Raw genomic sequence first — 21,891 nt, 5'->3', positions numbered from 1 at the left:
TTAATCAAAAGTTATGTTTTAAATTTTGATTGAACTATTTGTATGCAGCAGGATTTCCTGGAATTGTATGGAATAATCTCACATTTTTGTAACAATGATAAATGCAAACAATAATTTCTAAATTTATAGTATATGACCATGCATCAGAACTTCAAAACTCAAACATGTAATGCAAATTCTCAGGGTTAGAAAAAAGAAATTGCCCACTTGCTAGCAATAACAAGATGGAAATTTGCATACATGTAGCCTGTCAAATTCAGAAGTACTTGCCGATAAGGCATATTAAATTACTGCAACATGTTTGATTTCCTTGATTTCTGTTGTATAAATATTAACAAAAATACCCTGTCATTCATTTGTATGTTTCCAATGCAATAAGAAATTGCATAACAGCATGTTATTGCATGTTAAATGTTAATACAGTAACGATATTTATTGCATGACTTGCTAATGATTTTACATGTGATCAACCTGTAACTCCAGTAATCTAAGTATGTTTTGTATCTTTGTAGTAGCAGTCACATGTTTCAGAGGTTGTCTCCCTGGAAATTACTTTTTTCTTGCATTCAGACCATCAATCACTGTATAAAGATGCATAATGCAAATTTTATGTAACCTTTAAGATTATGTTTTTACCTTGATAGTTGTTTAAAGGTTTTCACTTGTCTTTTCAGAAATTGTATTAAACCAGTACTGTTCCATTTCAGTGCTTAAGTAGTAATTGTACTCGTATACTGCAGGTGAGAGCTGGTTAGCTATGCTATTATTTCAAGTGTGATGCAGGAAGTTGTTTTGGAAGTACCAGAAGAATGTCACTTTGATTTTTTCTTTGTTCCTCATTCTGTTGATGACAAGACAATAGTTGGAAATATCTATCTTCAAAGGATACCATTATAATCTAGACTGAAGTATTAGGACTCTTTATTTGTTTGATATTAGGATTTGGTAAAATAAATTCATTTCCATTTTCTTAATAATTATTTTTTTCTTCAGGAAGGGCAAGAAGAAGTACAAGCTGTGATTCAGAAGAACTGATACCATTAGAGCCTCTTGATTTGGTTTGGGCAAAATGTAGAGGCTACCCATGGTACCCTGCTCTTGTAAGTTATTTTCAAATATTTTTTTGGCTTTGTTTGAAAAAACAAAAACCAGCTAAAAGTAAGTATGTTGATTTTGGGAGGCAGGTGGGGAAAAGTGGTTAATTTATTTGTCTAATCGACTCCTCCTACAGTTTTCAACCCAAATCCCTGCTATTATGGAATTGTTTGAGGAATTTTCCCATTTTTTCCAGACTTTAGAACTTAATCATTTTTCAGTAAAATGTACATAAGATGGTACCATATTGTGCAGTTTTCAACTCATATCTTCACAGAAAGATTGCACACCTGTCTAAAGTTAGGAAAATTTATATGTTGCTGTGGCCTTATAAGGTTTTGTGTTGTAGGGTTGCTGTGATATTGATTTAATCCTGATCTCTACTTATGTTTTTTTAACAGATAATAAATCCCAAAATGCCTAAGACTGGTTATTTCCATAATGGAGTTCCTATTCCAGTCCCACCAGAGGATGTTTTACTTCTTCAGAGAAAATATGATGAACATGTCTACCTCATCCTCTTCTTTGATACAAAACGTACATGGTAGGTAACTATATAACACTGCATAACACACAGGATGGTATATGATAAGATGGCAAACTGTCAACATAACACAAGGTACATAGTAGGTACTATTGGAAACTATCAGTTTGAGTTGGTCTGTGGAGAGCAGAATGAGAGAATTGATAAAACATTAATATAGTTGACTTTATTGTGTATTTCAACAGTTATTACATACCTTTTGGTTGTCCTCTGTAACCTAAAGTAGCTCTTTCTGTTTTGGACAGGTCTGTATGGTCAATGATGAGGCCATAGCGGAGGGGGCATTAAGTTTTACCCTTGTCCGTCTGTACGTACGTACGTTCTTCCAAAAATTGGTTTCCGTTCTCTAACTTTAGTTTGCCTCAACCAAATGTTATGAATCTTATACTGAATGCTTATTACCACAAAACACATATCAAGTTTGAATTTTGGTGGCTTCACTTTTACCGTTCTAGAGTAATGCCCCTTTACAAATGGAAAAATTGCAAAATTTTTATTTTTTTCTAAAAATCAAGTAATTTTTAAAATTGGAGTTATCTTCCTTTGTCCATGATTATAGTTGAATCATCTTAAATCAATGCTTTATACAATGCAATGTTTAATTTTGACTTCCAATGATAAAACACAGATCAAGTTGAATTTGGGTAGTGTCACTTTAACCATTATTTTGTGGTAATAAGCATTGTAAGTCTCATAACATTTGGTTGAGGCTAACTTATAAATCGAAAGATTGCAAAATTTTTAGTTTCCATTCTGTAACTTAAGTTTGCCCCAACCAAGCATTAATTATGAAACCTATACACAATATTCATTACCACAAAACTAAGATCAAGTACAAATTTTTTGTTTCCGTTTTCTAACTTTAGTTTGCCTCAACCAAATGTTATGAAACTTATACACAATGCTAATTACTACATAATACAGATTAAGTAGGAAATTTGGTGGCGACGCTTTTACCGTTCTTGAGGTATGTCCCTTTATAAACATAAAAATTGCTGAATTCATTTCTGTTCTCTAACTTTAGTTTGTCTCAACCAAATGTTAAATAACTTATACACAACCGTTCTTGAGTTATGTGCCTTTACAAATAGAAAAATTGCTGAATTAGTTTCTGTTCTCTACTTAAGTTAGCCTCAACCAAATGTTATGAGACTTACAATGCTTATTACCACAAAACTCAGATCAAGTTCAAATTTGGGTAGCGTCACTTTTACCGTTCTTCAGTTATGTCCCTTTATATCTATATGATATGCAAGCGGGGTATCATCTGTGGACACTATCCACATTTATTTAAATTAAGTTGCTTAGTAAGAAATATATTTGTCTCTCTCTTTTAATTTGATACAAATTGATTTCGTATTTTACGTTTGAGTGCATGCACAGTACATAGAAAAGAAAGCACCTGTTTGACTCGTGAAAATATTTCTGAACGTTTTGAATAAAGGTCTATCTTTTTAATTGAAATTGCCGATAGTTTTTGATGAAAAGTGATATCAAATATGACGAAAATACTATTCATGTGACGAAACTACGACAAACAAACTGCAAATTGTGATTGTTTGAGTAAATATTGAAATTTAAATGAGAACTGTCCAGGGATAAACAATATTGTTCAAATGACGAAACTACGATAAACGAACTGCAAATTGTGGTGGTTTCAAAAATATTGAAATTGTAATGCCGATTGACTGATTTTACTGGGAAAAATAATTATGATGGTCAATTAACGGATTAGTGACCCATCTGATGGCAATAAGTGGATTACCTGTAATCACAAATTTTTATACGACCGCAAAAAAATTTTGTGGTCGTATATTGGTATGACGTTGGCGTCGGCGTCGTCGTCGTCCGGCGTTCTTGTCCGAAGACACATTGGTTTTCGCACTCTAACTTTAGTTTAAGTGAATGGATCTTTTTGAAATTTTACCATAAGGTTAAATACCACAAAAGGAAGGTTGGGATTGATTTTGGGGGTTATGGTACCAACAGTTTAGGAATTGGGGGCCAAAAACAAGCATTTTTCTAGTTTCCGGACAATAACTTGTGTTAAAGTTTATGGAACTCGCTGAAATTGTACATTTTTCCTGAAAAGAAAATATCTTCAAAATTTCAAAAAAAAATTGGGGGGGGGACAAATTTTGGGGGAATTTTTTTTTTTCATGATATTTTGGTTTTTTTTTCCCAAAATTTTTCCATTTTTCCATTGATTATTTCTGATTTACATATAAAAGCAACAAATACTGATATGACAGGAGATACACACCAAACAGGGTGTGTAAATTATTTTATTCTATACTTAGTAGTAAATACAGATAAATTGTATGTGTAATACAATCATTGGCAAGCGTGCTGTATCAGCCACCCGTGATGATATCGATATCAGCACGGTTGCAAAGGCTTTATCACACCTTTAATCTGTATGAGGTCACGTCATCGATTGCAGTCACTGTTGCAAAGGCTTTATCAAACCCCTAATCTGTATGACGTCATGTCAAACCTATAATCTGTATGACGTTATTTCAAACCTCCTTACCTGTATGACGTCATGTCACATAAAAAACATCTACGTGAGGTATATGTATATAATAAAGTGAATATGATATGGCTTTTTCAATATCACACACCGTATCAACCCTCAACCAATATAATCCCTCAAGCAGAGCTCTTGGGATTATATTGGTGTTTCGGGTTGATACAGATGTGATATTGAAAAAGCCATATGATATTCTCTATATAAATAAAAGATTAACTAAGCATTGTGCAACAGCACAGTATTGCGCAATAGTAAGAATCTTCAATTGAAAATAAATACAAATCTTGTAACCAATTTCAATAGGATTAATTTAAGTCTTTAATTTTTGGGGTTCTAACCTTGTATTACTATTTTGGATATTGGGCCCGATTTTTGAATTGGTCTACATTGAGGTCCAAAGGATCCAAAATTAAAGTTTATTAGATTTCATCAAAAACTGAATTATTGCGGCTCTATGATATGCTGAATCTTATTGTGCATTTTGATTTTTATACGACCGCAAAAACATTTTGCGGTCGTATATTGGTATGACGTCGGCATCGTCGTCCGAAGACACATAAGTTTTCGCACTCTAACTTTAGTTTAAGTGAATGGATCTCTATGAAACTTTACCATAAGGTTCAATACCACTAAAGGAAGGTTGGGATTGATTTTGGGGGTTATGGTACCAACAGTTAAGGAATTAGGGGCCAAAAAAGGGCCAAAAATAAGCATTTTTGTAACTTCCAGACATAACTTGTGTGTTAGTGTATGGATCTCTCTGACATTGTACCACAAGGTTCCATATCACAAAGGGAATGCTGGGATTGATTTGGGGGGTAATTGCCTCAAAATTTTAGGAATTAGGGGCCAAAAAAGGGGCAAAAAACAAGCATTTTTCTAGTTTCATGATAATAACTTGTGTGTAAGTGTATGGATCTTTCTGAAATATTACTGCAAGATTCCATATCACAAAGGGAAAGCTGGAATTGAGTTTGGGGGTAATTGCCCAAAACGTTTAGGGATTAGGGGCCAAAAATAAGCATTTTTCTAGTTTCCAGACAATAACTTGTGTTCAAGTGTATGGATCTCTCTGAAATTGTACTGCAAGGTACCATACCACAAAGGGAAGGCTGGAATTGATTTTGGGGGTAATTGCCTCAAAATTTTAGGAATTAGGGGCCAAAAAGGGGCAAAAAACAAGCATTTTTCTAGTTTCAATAACTTGTGTGTAAGTGTATGGATCTTTATGAAATTGTACTACAAGGTTCCATATCACAAAGGGAAAGCTGGGTTTGAGTTTGTTGGTAATTGCCCTAAATGTTTAGGAATATGGGGCCAAAAAGGGGCCTTAAACAAGCATTTTTCTAGAATCCAGACAATAACTTGTGTTCAAGTGTATTGATCTCTCTGAAATTGTACTGCAAGGTACCATACCACAAAGGGAAGGCTGGGGGTGATTAATTGTAAGGGGGTTCAAAAAAATTTGGGGGAGGGATTTTTTTTTTTTTTTTAATTTTCCATTTTAAATTGGTTATTTCTGATTTATATATAAAAGCAAATAATAATGATATGGTTTGAATAGGTGAATTAAAAAATTTTAAGTTCTTAGACCACATTCATTCTGTGTCAGAAACCTATGCTGTGTCAAATATTTAATCACAATCCAAATTCAGTGCTGTATCAAGCTGCGCCCAGCGGAGCATTTTATTTATTTTAACCCTGTTTTCAAATAAGTCCATATTAAGGTTTGAAGGGTCCAAAATTAAGCTTTGTTTGATTTCAACTAAAATTAAATTTTTGGTGTTTTTTTATATGCTGAATTTAACCTTGTTGTTAGATTTTGGATATCAGACCATACTAGGTAAATCAAATGTCCCATTTCAAATTAAGATCTTTGACCACATTTATTTTGTGTCGAAACCTATATTATGTAAAAAATTTGATCACAATCCAAATTCAGACAGTATCAAGCTTGAATATTGTGTCCAAACTTGCCCCACCTGTTCAGGGTTAGACCTCTGCTGTCGATTCAGGCTGCGCTGTGGCGAAGCATGTTATTTAGGGTCGGCAGGGATAAAAAAAACATGATACTACAATTTTATTTTTGTCTGAAAATCTTGTCTTCAACCAACTTATTTTAAAAATCCTTGCCTAATTAGAAATTAAACATCACTAGAAGGAATAAAAGATTGTAGTATGCTGATTTAATCATTAAAACAACCATTGGATAAAAATTATATGGCTAGTGGACTTGTATCATTTAATGTTTTTTTTAAATTTTAGGCAGTGGCTTCCAAGAAACAAGTTAGAACCTTTAGGTGTAGACTCTGGCTTAGACAAAGCCAAGTTATTAGAAAACAGAAAACCAAATGTGAGGAAGGCTGTGCAACGGGCTTATGAGAAAGCTATTTTACATCGGTGTAGTGTGACAGGAGAACCAAACCCTCTCTCTGGAGACTCAGAAATTGATGAAATTGAATGAAATCCCTATTTTCTTACTCTTGCTGTTCCTAACCTTTTCACTGACCAAATCATTCACTTTTTTAGATAAATTATCTATCATTATTTTCTTGTTCAATGATAACTGTGTTAGAAATGTCTCAATTTCTGCATAAAAACCTGTAGTTACATTTATTTATCATAAATCCCAGGATGGATATTTTTTTATTAAAAGCAGGTTGATTGTACTTGCAGTATTTTCTGCAGTATATGTAGGAAGTGATTTTTTTGTAAAACATGTCAGTGTTTTCCTTAGAAGCTGGTAAATAGCCTTCAACTTCATGATTTTGACAGTGTGAATTAATAAAAGTAAACTTTTAATACTTCACTATTAATGCCCTGTCTTCTGCTTTGTTAAATCAGCCTGCTTCTTATATTTAGGGAAAACAGTGCATGTAAAAGATGTTTTCCATAATGTCTCACAGATTCTCTCACTGAAAAGATATGTGTAAAAATACATGTATGTTGTAAAACAGCTTTTGACTGTATTTCAGCAGTTTGTTGAAAGTTAAATCTGAAAGTACACAGGTACATAAGTACATAAGTTATGAAATTTAAAAAAAGTTGATAGTTCTCAAGATTCAAATGCTCTATTATAAACTATTAGGTAAATATAAAATTACACAGCATATTTAAAACAGTTAAAAAAAAAATCAAAAATCCACTTTGTTAAGTAACATTGTGCATCTTCAGAATGGCAGCATATGTTAGAAGGTTGATACAATTTTTAGAAATTGGAAAATTTTTAATTTTGAAGACTTTCGTACTATTTGATTGTATACTTAAAATAATTAATTGTATACAAAAAGTTACAAATTGTGTAAGTGGTTATTTTTGAAGAGTTTGAACTTTTAAATTGTTTTAAATGTTGAGATGTTTCCTATGTGTATATGTTTTAATGTTAGTGTTGTTAGGTACCAGGGTGATATAAGCCTTTGTTTTTATATACTGTTAGATTTTATGGTATATATTTATTGTCAAGTTTAAATACTCTTTTTTTTTATGAAAGCTGACACTGTCATACTTATAGTACAGTATGGAAAGACTCATGTGTTTATGTTTTTGAGAAATTTGAATATCTGTATATTGGATGAAATTTTGCAAGAGTGCTATTATTTATGCAATTTTTGTACAGATGTTATTCTCATTTAACTTATCAATAATTAGTCCTCGTGTGATACTGATAACTTAACTGTGATAGTATCCTTTAGGGAAAAAATGAATTCAGTTACAAAAGAATATTTAAAAACTTTGGATATAGAAAACTGTACTGATAAAAAGCAGCAGGGTAGATGTGACTTCAGTTTAAAAACAAAATGGGAAATGTAAGCAATTTTTGATATGTTTTTATTCTAAGCTAACTAAAACATATATTAAAAACTGGGAAATGTTGTAAACTCACATATTGTGCTTGTCGCTACCGGTACTTGAATAAATGTTACATTGTTGAATTAATTTAAGTGTGCAATTTAGTCCATATATCTATTGAGATAATAGTAGTATTTCAAAGTGATAATAATAAAAAGGACTATTTTGCATTAATTAATTTTATGAATTCTTAAAAAAACATAACCTACTGCCAACACTTTGTTTATCTCATTTGTCTCAATGTTTTTTGAAAATTCACAGTAAATAATAAAATTTCTACTTTCATAATTATTTGTAATACATTGCCATCTTTTGAAAATGATAAGCATTGTAAATACTCTGTTGTATCAACCATAATAAATAAACTTCCAATTTCTTATTGCTTATTTATAACAGTGTGTATTGTTTGTGAATTAACAATAGCACTCACTTTCCTATAACCCCAAAAAGGAAGGAAAAAATCAACAAACAAACAAATTAAAAAAACTCTTTAGCTCTGCTAATTGGTAATTTTAACCTGGGACTATTATACTTATATAAGATTCCTGTCCGTTTCATCCCAATTAAACCATGAAGCAGTTTGTGAAATATTGGTATTACTACATTATAATTATGTTTAAAAGGCCAGTTCTTACCAAATATTACCAGGCAGAAGACGTGATTCATACAAGGGTTCCATCACCTGTCTGCGTGTTGTTGGATCAGGTTGATATGTCCGATTGAACCCTCCTTTGAAGTTGACAATGCCCAATTTCTTGACCCTTGCAAGGAAACAAAGTTACTCAGTGATTTCAGTACGACTTTTTAGAACCTGCATTTGGTTTGAGTAATGTCTTCTGTCTGTTGTGTAGTAGACCCATCGGAACATGTATTGCCAGACTGGCTTGCATCACCACCTGTTTGTTTTCTTTTTGTAATTTTGAGACCACGTTCTAATTTGAAAGGTTCTGCTTTTTGTTTTCTTATTGCTCAAAAGCTTGACGTATGGTTTAAAGAAAATGGCTTTAATTTTGTTGTGCGGAATCTGTGCTACTGCTGTACCACCGAAATATATTCTTTACACTGTCAGCAAGCCAATGCCGCGAGGAAAGCACCATTTTGAGTCTTGAGCACGCATCTGGGTTTTGACTGCTTTATTAGACAATGGACAGTGGTTGAGTTTGACTCCTTAAAGACTGTCTTTTGCTTTCTGAAATTTGTAGAAAACAAAGGATATGGGGTATCCATCCATGTATTTGTTTCAATACTAAATGGAAAGACAGGTTTTGGTTCCATGTGCAATTGCTATACTTCTCTGTTGTCCGGCTGATAGATTGTTGGGATTGAAATTGAAGGCGTTCAAAAATGTAACTATGGAATTTGAACTCTACAAAATTTCTATTTATGTTCCAATTGTGAATAAAAGGAGATTTGTCAATGAGACAGCAACCAAACGACACTAAAAACTAAAAAGGCATTATTCTCTCACTAAATAATTCAAAATTTCGTGACTATGTTGAACGCATTTATCCCATTGAACTTGAGATTAAGTCTGCCTCATATCTTGACTTACATCTAGAAATTGACCATGAGGGTCATTTGAAAACAAAACAATTTGAAAAAAAGATCTGATCTTCAGCTTCCCAATTGTGAAGTTTCCATTTCTATGTAGCAACAATTTTAGCAGCGCCTGCATACGGAGTATATATCTCCCAGTATATACAATATTCCAGGGCTTGTATTTCCTATCATGATTTTCTTGGTAGAGGGTTGCTGCTCACAAGGAAGATATTAAACCAAAAGTTCCAAGTGGTGAAGTTGAAATCATCCCTGTGTAAAATTTACGGATGCCATCACGAGTTGGTTGACCGTATGGAATATCGTTTCTCAGATGATAGCGGATATGTTCCTAATGTAACTACAATCCTGTCCCCTTTTCCCAAATGTGACCTACCGAATTAGACTTATCACTTGGTTTGTACTAACATGATCAACATGACGGGTGCCACATGTGTAGCAGGATCTGCTTACCCTTCCGGAGCACCAGAGATCACCCCAGTTTTTGGTGGGTTAATGTTGCTCAGTCTTTAGTTATCTATGTTGTGTTTTGTGTACTATTGTTTGTCTGTTGTTCTTTTTCTTTTTTAGCCATGGCGTTGTCAGTTTATTATCGACTTTGAATGTCTCTCTGGTATCTTTATCCTGATTTACAAGTGGCACCTGTCGTGTTGCTCATGTAAGTACAACCCTGGTGATAAGTCTAATTCAGTAGATCACATTTGAGGAAAAGGAGGATAAGATTGGGGTTACAACCATCGGAACATATCCCTCGATATTCCATAACGGCCAACCAACTCGTGATGGTGTCCGTAAATTTTTTGAAGGGGTGATTTCAACTTCACCATTTGGAACTCTTGGTTTAATAGCTTCTTTGTGAACAGCAACTGTCTATCAAGGAAATCATGATAGGAAACGCAAGCCCTGGAATATCGTATCAACTGGGAGATATATACTCAATAAATAGGCGCTGTTGGAATGTTGCTACATAGAAATGGAAAGTTCACAATTAGGAAGCTGCAATCATCTCTTTTGTTGTAAAGTTTTGTTTTCAACCAACCATCATTGTCAATTTCTATATGTAAGTCAAGATATGAGGTTGAATTAATTGTATCTGTTGTATCCTTTATTTCAAGTTCCTTGGGATAGATGCGTCTAACATAGTCCCCAAACTTTGAATTATTTAGTGAGATGAAATCATCTGTATAGCGGAATGTGAAGTTTAAGGATAATGCATTTTGATAATGCTAGTTTTAGAAAATTTTGAAGCCCAGGTTTGATTGCTAATAAAATTAATGTTAATAATTTTAGAAAGAGGTTTTGTGGAGCACTTGGAAGACCCAGCAATATACGTTGTTTGTAAGGACACTTATGTAATTTAGGTATCCAATACAGTGTTTTTCTTTTTAGATTGAAATTCCAAACGAACATAGATCAGACCTATGATTATCCAGGACTTCTTCCTTGGTAAGTGTCGGTGGGAGTTTATGTTGAGTTCCCAAGTGAATTGTCAATACCTAATTCATTTATCAAGCAGTTTATGTAATGTGATATACACACAAAAACGATGTTGTTTGGTGCTTTATCTGCGGGGAACAACATATATTTGTCTTCGAAGGTCTTTAAAGATTGGTGTAGCATGTGTATTCATAGAACCATTCATTTTTTTTTAATTCTGATTTGTATCAACGACCTCACATCCTTGATCCATTCGAAAAGAGTATATCTACGCCTTCTTTCTCGCGTTCAACCCATTGCCTGGCATAATCCTCGACTGAATCTATCAGTATTTTGATGTTGGTTTTCCAATTGATGGATTTAGGCTGACAATATTTCGGGCCTTATGATAATACATTTCACAGATAAGTGTTTTGTGGAATGTTTAGGTCACCAGTAATAACGTTGCCAGTCGAATCAGTAAGTTAAGACTCGTCCATATGAGATTCCTGCCACACGTCTTTGTAATCGAAAATCTTAATTAACCTAGACCACAAACCTTTCCTTTAAACATCGATTAGTGGACTATAAAAAGGGGTACAAACATAACTCACACATGCAGAAAGCAATTACAGAAAAGTCCCTATCTCTATATAATACTGAATTTGAATCGACTATATATACATTCAGTTTGAAAGTGTTTAGTAGAAGCGCATTTTCTGTCTAATAACTCGATTTCCGTCCTTTGATAAGAACACAATGTATCATTCTCGATATTTTACTAAACTTATCAGTATCTTTACATCAAACCTTATACTTAATATACCTCATGCATAGCTTCGATTTCTTAACCGGATTTGTCAATGATTTTGGTTCTTTTCGGTTATGTTTTTGATACTTAGGCATCGAGCATAGCTGAAGACTAATTCAGACGTCCCTATCGACAGCTGAATTGTAATGAATTTATTTTTACATCGTATATTGTACAAGGCACTTTTTCCATATTACTGTATCCTTTAATTTGGTTGTGTAGCGTTGACATTGCACTAAAAGAGACTAAGAGAACATGCAGACTTCTTATACGTTCAGGTATTTCACATCCAATTTTTTATGGAAATATTCTTTATAAAGCACAAAAATGTCAGTATTCACCTCTGAAGCTAACAAAACCTCTAAATAGACTTATTAAGAAGGGATATAGTTACGATACTGTTGTCAGGTCATTAAAGATTGCATATTTTGGCGTTAATATTGATTCACTTATAGGGTCTTTGCATCGGCACTAAACACATTTATTTAAAAACCAGTTGTTGGCATGACACGGGTTATGTTCTTCTCATATATGTTATGATGGTATGATACTAAACCCCTAACGGGAAGGATTGTGCCTGATATTCATATGATGAAGACATAATCTTTCAATCAGTTTAATTGAGGTCTGGAGCTGGCATGTCAGTTAACTGCTAGTAGTCTGTTGTTATTTATGTATTATTGTCATTTTGTTTATTTTCTTTGGTTACATCTTCTGACATCAGACTCGGACTTCTCTTGAACTGAATTTTAATGTGCGTATTGTTATGCGTTTACTTTTCTACATTGGCTAGAGGTATAGGGGGAGGGTTGAGATCTCATAAACATGTTTAACCCCGCCGCATTTTTGCGCCTGTCCCAAGTCAGGAGCCTCTAGCCTTTGTTAGTCTTGTATTATTTTTAATTTTAGTTTCTTGTGTACAATTTGGAGTTTAGTATGGCGTTCATTATCACTGAACTAGTATATATATTTGTTTAGGGGCCAGCTTAAGGACGCCTCCGGGTGCGGGAATTTCTCGCTGCATTGAAGACCTGTTGGTGACCTTCTGCTGTTGTCTGTTCTATGGTCGGGTTGTTGTCTCTTTGACACATTCCCCATTTCCATTCTCAATTTTACTATTAACTACTATGGATTCATTATTATTCGTTGGATATCAATTTTCGTGGATTTCGTGGGTACAGGTGAACCACGAAATTAAATGTTCAACGAATAACAAATTTTCCATAGGCTTGTATGCAGACTTCGTCAAAACCACGAAATTAAATATCAACGAACATGTAAGTTTTCCTTAATCCACGAAAATTGGTACCCACGAAAATAAATGAATCCACAGTAAGTAGACATGTCAAACATGGTAACATACAACGACCGTAAAGTACAAACATCCATGGCATGTGAACTGGTTCATATTTTAAACTGGGAAAAAATGGTTTATTTAAAGGGGTTAACAGAATAGACAATAATGTGCAAAAAAATAAAGAATAGAGAAAATTGGCTAAAAATAAACAAATAGAGAATAATGGGGTACTAAAATGTATAAGCTAATTAATTGTGTAAAAATAAAGAATTCAGTAAAAAGTACTGATTACAGAAATAAATGATTAACAGATTATAATGTAATGTACATAAAGTTAACAATGGATAGTAATATATGTTTATAACGGAAACCATGTTATTGAATATTTTCCCATAAGAAATATTTATCATGACATTGTCTATAACATGGTGTTTCCATAGGGACATGCATCTGTAATATGGAACAAATATATGTTGACAATACACGATAATTTCCGAGGAATCATGGCGTCCGCTATTTTCAGCAGACCAAGTTGTTTTATGGAGGGTCGTCCATTTCCCTGCTCATATAAGATAACTAAGGCTCTCAAAACAGGATTCTTAAAATGTTTATTTTTTTACACAAGCTAATCAGTTTAAACCGTTGATATCGCCATTTTCTAACACACATTGTATAAAAATAACTAACGCATCGCCAAGGATAACACAAATGCCCAACCATGTTATTGTGACACTTCAAACAGTGACTTGAAGTTTTCGTTTTGGATGCAAGATGCCAATTTCATAACTTCAACAGACTGGAGTTCAATTAGGTTCATATCCTATCTCATTAGAATATAGATCTCTGATTTCGGTTAACCTTATATATACGAGCATGCGAGTTGTTAGTCTGAATATTAATGAGATTGGTTCATATCAACTTACCAATAACTTCATTTTAGTAAACATTATTTGCTGCTCCTTGAGAAAAACCCGCTGCAATTGTTTGCACCTGTCCTAAGTCAGGAATCTGATGTTCAGTAGTTGTCGTTTGTTGATGTGGTTCATAACTGTTTCTCGTTTCTTGTTTTTCATATAGATTAGACCGTTGGTTTTCCCGTTTGAAAGGTTTTACACTAGTAATTTTTTGGGGCCCTTTATAGCTTGCTGTTCGGTGTGAGCCAAGGCTCCGTGTTGAAGACCGTACTTTGACCTATAATGGTTTACTTTTATAAATTTTGACTTGGATGGAGAGTTGTCTCATTGGCACTCATACCACATCTTCTTATATCTAGTGTGGACCAGATTATATATTTCTTTGTCAGAATACTGTATGACCAAGGAAGGGGACGCGAGAACAAAAATTGTTTGGGGACCAGATTATTAGTTTCTCTGTCATAATACTGTATGACCAAGGAGAGGAACATGAGGAAAAAAAGGTTAGCTTGTTTTGGTGTCATAATATTTATTTAACTGTAACAGTATTGTATGACTATGGCAAGCAAAGCGAGCATAAAAAACTTTTTTTTCGGTCCAAATTATTTATGTATTTGTTATACAGAGCTGTATGACCACGGCGGACGAAGCAATCATATAAAATAAGCTTGTTACGAGGACAGGATATTTATTTTCATGTACATTTAGGCCCAAATATTTATTTTCAACATTTAGTTGGACAGAATATTTATTTGCAAAAATTGCTCCCTCCCGATCGTCCCCCTTCTAGAGCACTTGAGTTCAATATTGAGTTGTGCAGTGTTTGTCATTGTTTGCTTTTCTTGTTCCTGCTTTTGTCTTTTTTCTCTCGGTTTTCCTTCTTCCTGACTGAAGCTTCGGTTTATACTTTTCCCCTCATACTTGAATGCATACATCTGGTCTTTATTATGAACGCATACAGAAAGTTTGAAGAAAAAGCTCTATTTAGAGGTTTGGCATGTATATGGAATGACGTCGGGTACTGAAATCACCCAAAACTGATACAGTCAACTTCTTTAATAAGTGAGAATAAGAAGACAACAGCAGTGTTAACTTGGAATTTTTCTACACAAAGGATTGGGTAAACTTTTTCACACCGGGAAATTCGCGGAGGGATCCGAATCCCAAGAAGTAACAGGGGCGGATCCAGCCTTTTTTTAACTTGAACTTGAACCCTTTGTCACCATTCAAAAGCATTGATCGTCAAAGGGGGTTCCAAGCCCCCACCCCACGCCCTTCCCTTGATCCGCCACTGAGCAATTATACTTTGTTTAGTGCAATTGGATCCAATTCCCACGCTGGATTATGCTTCGTGGGAATTGGATCCAGATTGTACTAACGAATTGCACTACATAAAACATAACTTTGTCTATAAAACATAACTTTGTCTGCTGAAAATAGCAGACAAAATGTTTCCTTGGAAATTGTTTAACTTGTAAGTGTCAACATATATTTATTTCTTAATTATACCCTTAATTCTCCAAAATCCGTTATTATTTTGTTTTCTATAAATTTAAATTATTTTCGCGTTTCAAGTTCTGTGATATATTAATATAAAAAATACTCGAAATAACATATATTTATCTGTAATTTAATGTAAATGGTAAATACATGATATTTCTAATATATTTATGTTAATATCAGTATCACAGAAAAACAAGAAAATAATTGAAATTGAAATAAAACAAAAAAATAAGGATTCTGGAAAAAAGGGGGAGTGCTTAAATCAAATTATCCTGTCCCAAAGTACCTATGTTTTTTTCAACATAACTGCAAGGACGTATATTAGATTTAGTTTAACGTCCTTGATAACTGTAATAAAACATTCCAACTTCACATCGGAGGAATAAGATTTGTTTTTTTATTTCAAAGTTGTTTCCAATTTTTTACTAATTTCCAAAAGAATCATTTTTTTCCACTTACCTTCAGCAGTAGGGATGATGAGGGTGTATGCCACCCTCCTCCCTTTGATTGAAAATATATAATTTTTCAGCATAAAATCGTTCAAAAAATTTCGCGGTATTAATATTCCCTTTATGGAACTACGCTCCCCTTTCAAAAATCCTGGATTTGCCCCTGTAATCAAAAAAAACAATTATTAATTCTTTATAGGAAGTAAGATTCAAAAATTTTATTTTAAAAACACATGCCCCTTCCCACATAAAAGAAGTACGGACGGTGTCTAAGAGACTGTTAATCTTGTCAATAATTTCTCCCTGGGTAAATAGTCGTTTGTTTCCGAAAACGAATCACTATTACTTCATCCGGGGTTTCCCGCGTCACCGCATAGTCGGGGAGGTCGCCATACTTCTCTTTGTCTGGTAGGTACGCTTATCTTTTTCGGCTCGTAACTACAATTAATTGCCTGACAAATACTACATATTTAATGCAGACATTTAGAACTCATATTTTTCTTTATTTTTAGTGTAAAATAAGACCTTTCAAGATGGAGAACCCTGAAACAATTGGAATGAGACGGCCGTTCGATCCTGTGGCACATGAGTTGGATGCTAGTTTCCGACTCACCAAGTTTGCTGACCTAAAGGGATGAGGGTGTAAAGTCCCTCAAGAAGTTCTTGATAAGCTTCTCGAGGGACTACAACAGGACAGCAATGCCCAGGAGTCGGAGCAGTCTCATTTCCAGTACATGGCTGAAACTCCCCGAATGGGTAAGTATTTAAAAAATTGAAATTGTCACTCATTTTCGGAATCGACATAAACATACAATCTACATCGATTCCGACAAACGGATACAAATAACAGTTGTTTTTTGGCAACATATACATTAAAAAGAGACAATCTTGAAAGTTTTTGCAATGTATATTTCATTCATAACGCTTTCATAGTATAAGGTAGCATAATGTTGATGTAAAACATATATTTAATCAGTGACCTGGATGTTCCCCAGGAACAAAAATGGCGGACTAAAATGTCGTGGACGGTGAGGAACCACGTGATTATTAAGAAATCCGGAAATTCTTGATAGAACCGCTATGTATATTTTTTTTAATTTTCTTGCAAATGCATTCTTTCATTAAAAAGAAAACAAATTTCGAATGTATTTTGAGTAAACAACTACACCAGTAATCAGTGATGTTGTGTTTAAATGTTGCCGCAAAATTTTTAAACATATTTGCTTTTGGGGGGAGGGTTGTACAGTGGGGTCTGTAAGCCCATTTCACGGCCAGTGTTCCTTTCACCTTTTTTGAATAATATGTAAATATTCACAACTTTGAAGTTATATTATCATGCTTGTAGTGTGTCAGTTTGGCCGCAGTCATATTTTTTATGTAATGTGATAAAAGCTCTTTATAGAATATAGGGCCCTTTAATTGGAAAATAAAATATTCTTCTTCTTATTAATATTCCCCACTTAAACCCTTGTCAAATTGCCCATATAATTTAATGTTTGTTTTGATTGAAGTGGTGCATATTTGTTATTCTGTATATTTGTGTCATGATATTTTAGTATGGATAATATGTGTTGAAATAAAAAAAAAAATGAAATGAGAGCCAAGCTACAAATGTATGAAAAAAATTGGTATTTTTTTGGTTTTACAATTCGTACTTCTATTGTTTTTACTAATATGCCAAGCTTACTACAGTAATAAGTTACTTTTATAACAAAATGAGAAGTACACAGTAACACTAAAATTCATTATCTTAAAGAAAGGTTTGATATTGTATCAAACTGAAAAAAAAATCGTAGTCTATAGATTTTGCAACAACAACAATTCTTCATTTAAAGAGGGTTACATAGTTAGTCGTCCTGTATACCCTCATCATAGAAAAGCATAAACTTTTTTTTAAAACTAAAAAGTTAACATGTTCATGGCATACATTGGTATAAAAGTTCAAGGAATAATGACTAAAAAATGCATATAGTGTTGTGAACAAATGAAATAATTGATATTAAAAATTATTTATATCAATAGTTTGATTTCAAAAAGTGATCTGTTATGTTGTATTAAAAAGCGTTAACATTTATATTTTTTAATATTTCTAAAAGGTGTAGGCAAGAATATCCAGAATACATAAAAGTTTTCTTTAAAATTAGATTTTTGTCGAGCCTGCGACTTTTGTCGCAGAAAGCTCGACATAGGGATAGTGATCCGGCGGAGGCGGCGTTAGCTAACTTCTTAAAAGCTTTATATTTTAGAAGCTAGAAGACCTGGATGCTTCATACTTTGTATATAGATGCCTTATGTTACGAAGTTTCCGTCTGTCATATGTCCATTGTCCTTGACCTCATTTTCATGGTTCAGTGACTACTTGAAAAAAAAGTCAAAATTTTTTGTAATGTTAATTTCTTTCTTATTATGAGTTATAGGATAACTATATGCAATAGGTCAACTATATTTAGTATGTGCGTACCTTGCAAGGTCCTCATGCCCGTCAGACAATTTTCATTTGACCTCGACCTCATTTCATGGATCAGTGAACAAGGTTAAGTTTTCGTGGTCAAGTCCATATATCAGATACTATAAGGCCAAAACAAATTAATAGTGTGTTTCCTATTTCATCTTCAAAAAAATTAGGTAGGGTAGGTAGGTAAAACATTTTATTTTATGAAAACATTTTATTTTTTTTTTATTGATGGGTCGACAGCAGAAAAAAGTTCCAAATCAAATAGTTTGATGTGCGGGCTTCTCTGATATTTAGAAAAGTAATTAAATCTACAGCTTTTTTAATTTTCTGTTTTAATTCTGCGTCAGAAATATGAAAATAAACTTTAATGAAAATTTTATGCATTTCATTGGTCGTAAAAAGAAAAGTGTATGTTCTTCACGATTAATTATCTTAAACCAAAAATGGCAGTGAAAAATCTGGCATGGTATGTTATTATGTTGATCCTCGTTGAACCTAAAAATGTAAATGTCACACAGGGTATACATATGGAAGCAGATTCGTACCCCTTGAAAAAACTCTGAACCGATGCTAAGCAGCAGATAATTATGATTTTTTTAGGGTTAATACTCTGCCCTTGCACCCTCTTTATTTAATATACAGATGTGTTTTGATGTTTGACAAAATGTGATGGTGATTGAAGATTGGGTGGTTCTGACAATATTAAAATTCCAGGTTTTGAGAAGAGTGAGAATGTGAAATCTTTGTCTTATTAATGATGGTAGTAATGCCTGTTACCGTCAGGCGTCAAATGGTAATTTTTGGCTACCGTTAGCGTCAAATTGGTCAAAATTTTATCTTAATTCATCAAAATATCCTTATCCTGATTCTTCAGAGCAAGGATTTGTATACTATAGGTCTCAGATAATTATCGTTACCGTTTTTTTGGAAAATTTTTCACGTGATTCGTCAAGATCAGTCGATTTTTTTACCGTCTAAAAGAAAGTGTACATTTTATCGTCATGCACTAAAAATTACCGTTAACGTCGTTTGGCAAGATTTTTTAGCGTTATTCTGTCTACATATGATTGTTCTGCCTAACAGAAGTTCCACTGGAAACTTTGTTATAACCAATGTCATAATATCTGTTCCTGTTGGAATAAATATTCTATACCATTCATTCCGTAAGGAACATATACTGTAATATTTATTCCAGTGGAAATAATATTCCAGAACACTTTTTCCATTTGGAACTTCTATTTCGTGACAATTCGTCGTGAAGGTACCTCATTAATCTACTGGTCAAATAAATTGCAGATGTAAATATGACAGGATTTTTTCCCTTTTCTTGTATAAATTGTTATGGGACCAGCCAGAGAAATAAAAAAGAATAAAAGTAGACATGGTGCTGGGGCAGATTCATTTATAAATGAATATGAATCATACACCATGTCTGCCTACGAGGAAAGCTTCTGAAGTTTCATCTTTCTCGTTCCACATTGTCTGTTCCCTTGCCATCATAAACTAAAAAGCATTAACAGCCGTTTATGTTGCGTCTTGGGCACAATTCTGTACAACATTCGTAAGAGCATGTTTTACAACAAAAGCTGGATTGATTTTAGCAGTTTTTACTATAAAATTGTTAGTCAATTTACCGACAGTTACAGTCTGTCCAACCTGAAACGATTCTGACTGTTGCCGCGGGTCCAAAGAAGCACAGGTACTAGACGAGATTTAGTTAATATATGTATATATACTGAATAGACTTCATTATATATACAAATATTTAAAAAATCTCGCTTGTAAAGGCTGTTCAAAGAAGTTGAACAAAGTGCGTCAACTTCGTATTTTTTTCGTCTATAGGTCTGCTTGATGTTCATCAAAAAGATTCATCATATCGTAATTATCCGGATTCGATGTCATTATATTTTGTGTGCATGTGATCACATTTCGCATATTTGACAGCTAATACGCTACACGGTTGCCGAAAAGCCATGCTTGTTTATTTAAAATCTTGGTCCTTGAAACGCTTTACTTATCAATATTGGTCGTTATTATCAAACGCTTTGAAGATCTATAGTATTCTAAACGAATAATCGGATCCGGACTGACTGACAAATCCGGATTTTGAATTTTTATTTTATTTTTGTCAATAAAATGTTTAGGGTCGGCGTCGGAAACGGAGGTAGGGTCGGGAAACCGGAAACACACCATTTATTTATTTTGGCCTAAGCAGTAGGTCTACTATATTTGGTATATGGAATGATTGTAAGGTGTACATGTCCAACTGGTAGGTGTCATCTGACCTTGACCTCATTTTCATGGTTCAGTGGTCAAAGTTAAGTTTTTGAGTTTTGGTCTTTTTTTCTAATACTATATGCAATAGGTCAACTATATTTAGTATGTGTGTACCTTGCAAGGTCCTCATGCCCGTCAGACAATTTTCATTTGTCCTCGACCTCATTTCATGGATCAGTGAACAAGGTTAAGTTTTCGTGGTCAAGTCCATATATCAGATACTATAAGCAGTAGGGCTACTATATTTGGTATATGGAATGATTGTAAGGTGTGCATGTCCAACTGGTAGGTGTCATCAGACCTTGACCTCATTTTCATGGTTCAGTGGTCAAAGTTAAGATTTTGAGTTTTGGTCTTTTTTTCTAATACTATATGCAATAGGTCAACTATATTTGGTGTATGGAAATATTTTATGATGTACATGTCAGTCTCGCAGGTTTTATTTGACCTTGACCTCATTTCCACGGTTCATTTCTCAGTGTTAAGTTTTTGTGTTTAGGTCTGTTTTTCTTCAACTATAAGCAATAGATCAACTATATTTGTTGTATGGAAGGATTGTAAGGTGTATATGTCTGTCTGGCAGATATCATCTGACCTTGACCTCATTTTCATGGTTCATTGGTCAATATTTAGTTTTCTTGGTTAAGACTGTTTCTTAGAAACTATAAGCAATAGGTCAACTATGTTTGGTTTATTGAATGATTGTAAGGTGTACATGTATTTCTCGTCTGGTTTATCTGACCTTGACCTCATTTTCTTGGATCATGTTAAGTTTATGTGTTACTTGTAGTAAAGCTTTATATTTAGGACTATCAACATAAAATCAATGGTTAGTAAAGAAGGCGAGACATTTCAGTGTGTGCACTCTTGTTGGGTTAGGTAGTATGAGGTTTTTTCTTGGAACAGAATTTCTCAAGGTTTTAACAAAATGAAATTAATTTGCTAGTAAGTCAAAAATATGATTGGACATCATGCACTCACTACATGCTGACAACAACAACTTTTCTTATAGAAATAAAATTGACATCAACTCAAATCTGTGTATATTTTTGTCATAAAAATATTTGTGGACTCACAAAATTTCGTACAACAAGTATCCCCTGATGGTGTTGGGGTCTCAGACTATGACACAACGGATAAAAATTGCCAGTAGGCACTATGGGTAATGCCTTGAAACAGGCAGGTGCTCAG

At 33.7% G+C, this 21,891-nt stretch overlaps 2 protein-coding genes across 7 annotated transcripts in view; both read left to right on the top strand.

Moving 5' to 3' along the window:
• The window catches only part of LOC127731067 (bromodomain-containing protein 1-like), a 37,397-nt gene extending 29,000 nt beyond the window's left edge, over positions 1-8,397 (top strand). For 3 of the 5 annotated variants that reach the window (XM_052239933.1, XM_052239923.1, XM_052239913.1), the window contains 3 exons: positions 994-1,100; positions 1,497-1,639; positions 6,438-8,397. In XM_052239933.1, coding sequence (XP_052095893.1) covers positions 994-1,100; positions 1,497-1,639; positions 6,438-6,636 — 449 coding nt within the window. In that variant the 3' untranslated portion in view covers positions 6,637-8,397. Of the gene's footprint in view, positions 1-993; positions 1,101-1,496; positions 1,640-6,437 lie in introns of those variants that run through there. The other 2 variants (XR_007995489.1, XR_007995485.1) reach the window with 1 other exon arrangement.
• A 7,910-nt stretch (positions 8,398-16,307) lies between these two features.
• Positions 16,308-21,891, top strand: part of LOC127731220 (inactive selenide, water dikinase-like protein) — a 34,482-nt gene continuing 28,898 nt past the window's right edge. Inside the window, exons 1-2 of one of the 2 annotated variants that reach the window (XM_052240200.1) lie at positions 16,308-16,376; positions 16,481-16,724. In XM_052240200.1, the coding sequence (XP_052096160.1) occupies positions 16,703-16,724 (22 nt within the window). In that variant the 5' untranslated portion in view covers positions 16,308-16,376; positions 16,481-16,702. Of the gene's footprint in view, positions 16,381-16,480; positions 16,725-21,891 lie in introns of both variants that reach the window. The other variant, XM_052240190.1, reaches the window with a different exon arrangement.

The sequence above is a fragment of the Mytilus californianus genome, unplaced genomic scaffold, assembly GCF_021869535.1.
Source record: "Mytilus californianus isolate M0D057914Y unplaced genomic scaffold, xbMytCali1.0.p SCAF_1, whole genome shotgun sequence".
Classification (NCBI taxonomy): domain Eukaryota; kingdom Metazoa; phylum Mollusca; class Bivalvia; order Mytilida; family Mytilidae; genus Mytilus; species Mytilus californianus.
The sequence above is the reverse complement of the archived record's forward strand: the minus strand, read 5'-3'. Positions and strand labels throughout refer to the sequence as shown.